The sequence below is a fragment of the Varanus komodoensis genome, unplaced genomic scaffold, assembly GCF_004798865.1.
Source record: "Varanus komodoensis strain SLA01 unplaced genomic scaffold, ASM479886v1 scaffold3640, whole genome shotgun sequence".
NCBI lineage: Eukaryota > Metazoa > Chordata > Lepidosauria > Squamata > Varanidae > Varanus > Varanus komodoensis.
Genome location: NW_025335881.1, coordinates 7,096 through 9,242, shown reverse-complemented (window position 1 = coordinate 9,242; position 2,147 = coordinate 7,096). Strand labels below are relative to the sequence as shown.

Sequence of the window (2,147 nt, the reverse complement as noted above, 5' to 3'; positions counted from 1 at the left end):
CCTTCCGGAGGGCATCAATGAAAGGATTTGCCTCCCTTTCCCAAGTTCAGGCCTCATGAATGATTCCTTCTGTCCCACCAGAGAGTATCCCACACATGAAGATTGGGTGGATCGGAAGCCTGTGTGCGCCTGCATGGGGAAGGAGTGGCCACTCATGCGCCGTGCGCTGCCTGTAATGCCCTCCTCTAGGCATGCCCAAGCCCGCTGAATGGACGTTTGGACAAGGACAGGTGCTGCCCAGCATTGTCCCTCTGCCTAAATATGCAGGAACGCCTTGCACGAGCTCTTGCTTTATCCTGTTTCTGCGCACACTGCCATGGAAGATGGTTCAGCCTGTTGCCCCCATCCTCTAATCCCGGCAAATGCCAAAGAGTGGACCAACACCGCCACCTGCAGGTGGAACCCAGGAAAGCAGCTTCACACCCCGTAGAGGCCATGTGCGCCTCAGCCACGTGCAGAGGCAAAGAGAAGCATTTGGTGGAGGGGGAGCCTCGCCCTGCCCTCATCCCAAGGCAGCCCCACTTGCTGCTGTTGGGAACGGCCTTCTTGGGTCACAGCCCCACAACGACTGGGTGGGGCAGCCGAGCAGCCTGAAGGGGTCCCTCCGGCACACTCCTTCCCAAGGGGTGCATTTCCAACTCCTTGAACTGTGTGTGTTTGCACAAACATTGTGCTGGTGCAGCTGCATCCTTGCTGCTCTGCCTTGGATGAGCGGATATGGGCTGCCAGGACAGCATCCCATGAGCGGCATGGAGCATTCGGTCAGTGCTTCTTCCAGGGAAATCAGCATCTTGGCCCTGCAGGAGATGCCCCAAGACTTCTGACTCCCAGCAGGTTGCCCCGATCACGTGATTCCCAGCAGAGCCCTTTCTGTGTTGCCGACAGAGGGAATGAAGGGCTGGAAGAGACCTTTTTTGATCTTTCTTTGCCCATTTGAGGAAGGAAGAAAACTTTTCTCCCCACTGCGGCAAAAGGGGACTCAAGGTTCACTGGAATCGTTAGTGCATGTTGTTGTTTTTTCCCAGGTCGGGGAGGCGGATAAGCAGTGCAGGGTTCTTTGGCCCATGGGTCTTCCCTCTCTGTCCAGGGGCATCTGCCCAGCATCCCAGGAGTTTCCTCCTTGAGGACTGGGGCCAAACTCAAATGAGGTCTGTATTGCCCTCACCTTGCGGCCAGCTGAATGGAATAAGAAGCAGAGAACCCTGCCGAACTCTCTGTGCAGCCTGGGGCCTTCCTGAACCCTCTACAGATTCAAGGTCTCTCATGCTGGGGAGGAAAAGAGAGGTTTTTGTCTCAGTTCCCCACCAGAATCAACCACTGTGATACCCATTGTTGTTGTTCTCCCAGGCAGCACAGTAATAGTCTGCCTCATCCTCTGGCTGGGCGTTGGTGATGGTTAGATAGTTGGGGTTCCCAGAGCTGGAACCCGAGAACCGATCTGGGATCCCTTCTCCCTTGTTGCTTCCATACAGCACGAATTTGGGGCCCTGTCCAGGCAGCTGTCGGTGCCAGCTGAAATAGTTCCAGCTGCCGCCACCACTTCCAGTGCAGGAGAGTTTAACTGTTTGGCCCAGAGACATGGACTGAGACGGAGGCTGAGTGAGGACTTGTTGGGTGCTGAGACCTGTGCAAAAAAGGGGGAAAGGTGTTACTCCTTCGCAAGCTTTGCAATTCTGGAAAAGCCTTCATCTCCCAAGATGTGTGCAGGCTGCCAATGTTTCTGTTGCCCACTGGGCCACTGTGACGTGGTCTTTCCTGCCTTACCTGCACAAAAACTGAGCAGGGTCCAGAAGACCAGAGCCCAGGCCATGCTGACCACTCTAGAGGAGCTCGGGGTTCCGGAGGGAAGGAATCCTGGCCAGGCTGCCTCCCGCTTTGCCTCTTAAACACCTCACGGTGGAAGCACCGCCCCTTCATGCAAATCTGCACTCTGAGCATGGACTCTGCTCACAGGTCCTGGCGATGTGCAGTCCAGCCAGGGATCCCACACCCAGTTTGCATGAGGGAGGTCTTCACACTCTCGGGTGGAGGACTTGCTTGGCTGGCATGGCAAGATGGCGGGCACAGGCCAACCCCTCATGAAATGCCCCGTCGGAACCGTTCCAGAGGGCATCAATGAAAGCATTTGCGTCACTTCCCAAGTTCTG

General features: G+C 56.0%; 1 gene segment (V, D, J or C); it reads right to left on the bottom strand.

Moving 5' to 3' along the window:
- Window positions 1-349: 349 nt before the first annotated feature.
- LOC123028412 lies at window positions 350-1,855 on the bottom strand. The segment is given in 3 exon segments: window positions 350-390; window positions 1,166-1,624; window positions 1,765-1,855. Coding segments are annotated over 3 exon segments (546 nt in total).
- Window positions 1,856-2,147: the final 292 nt, after the last annotated feature.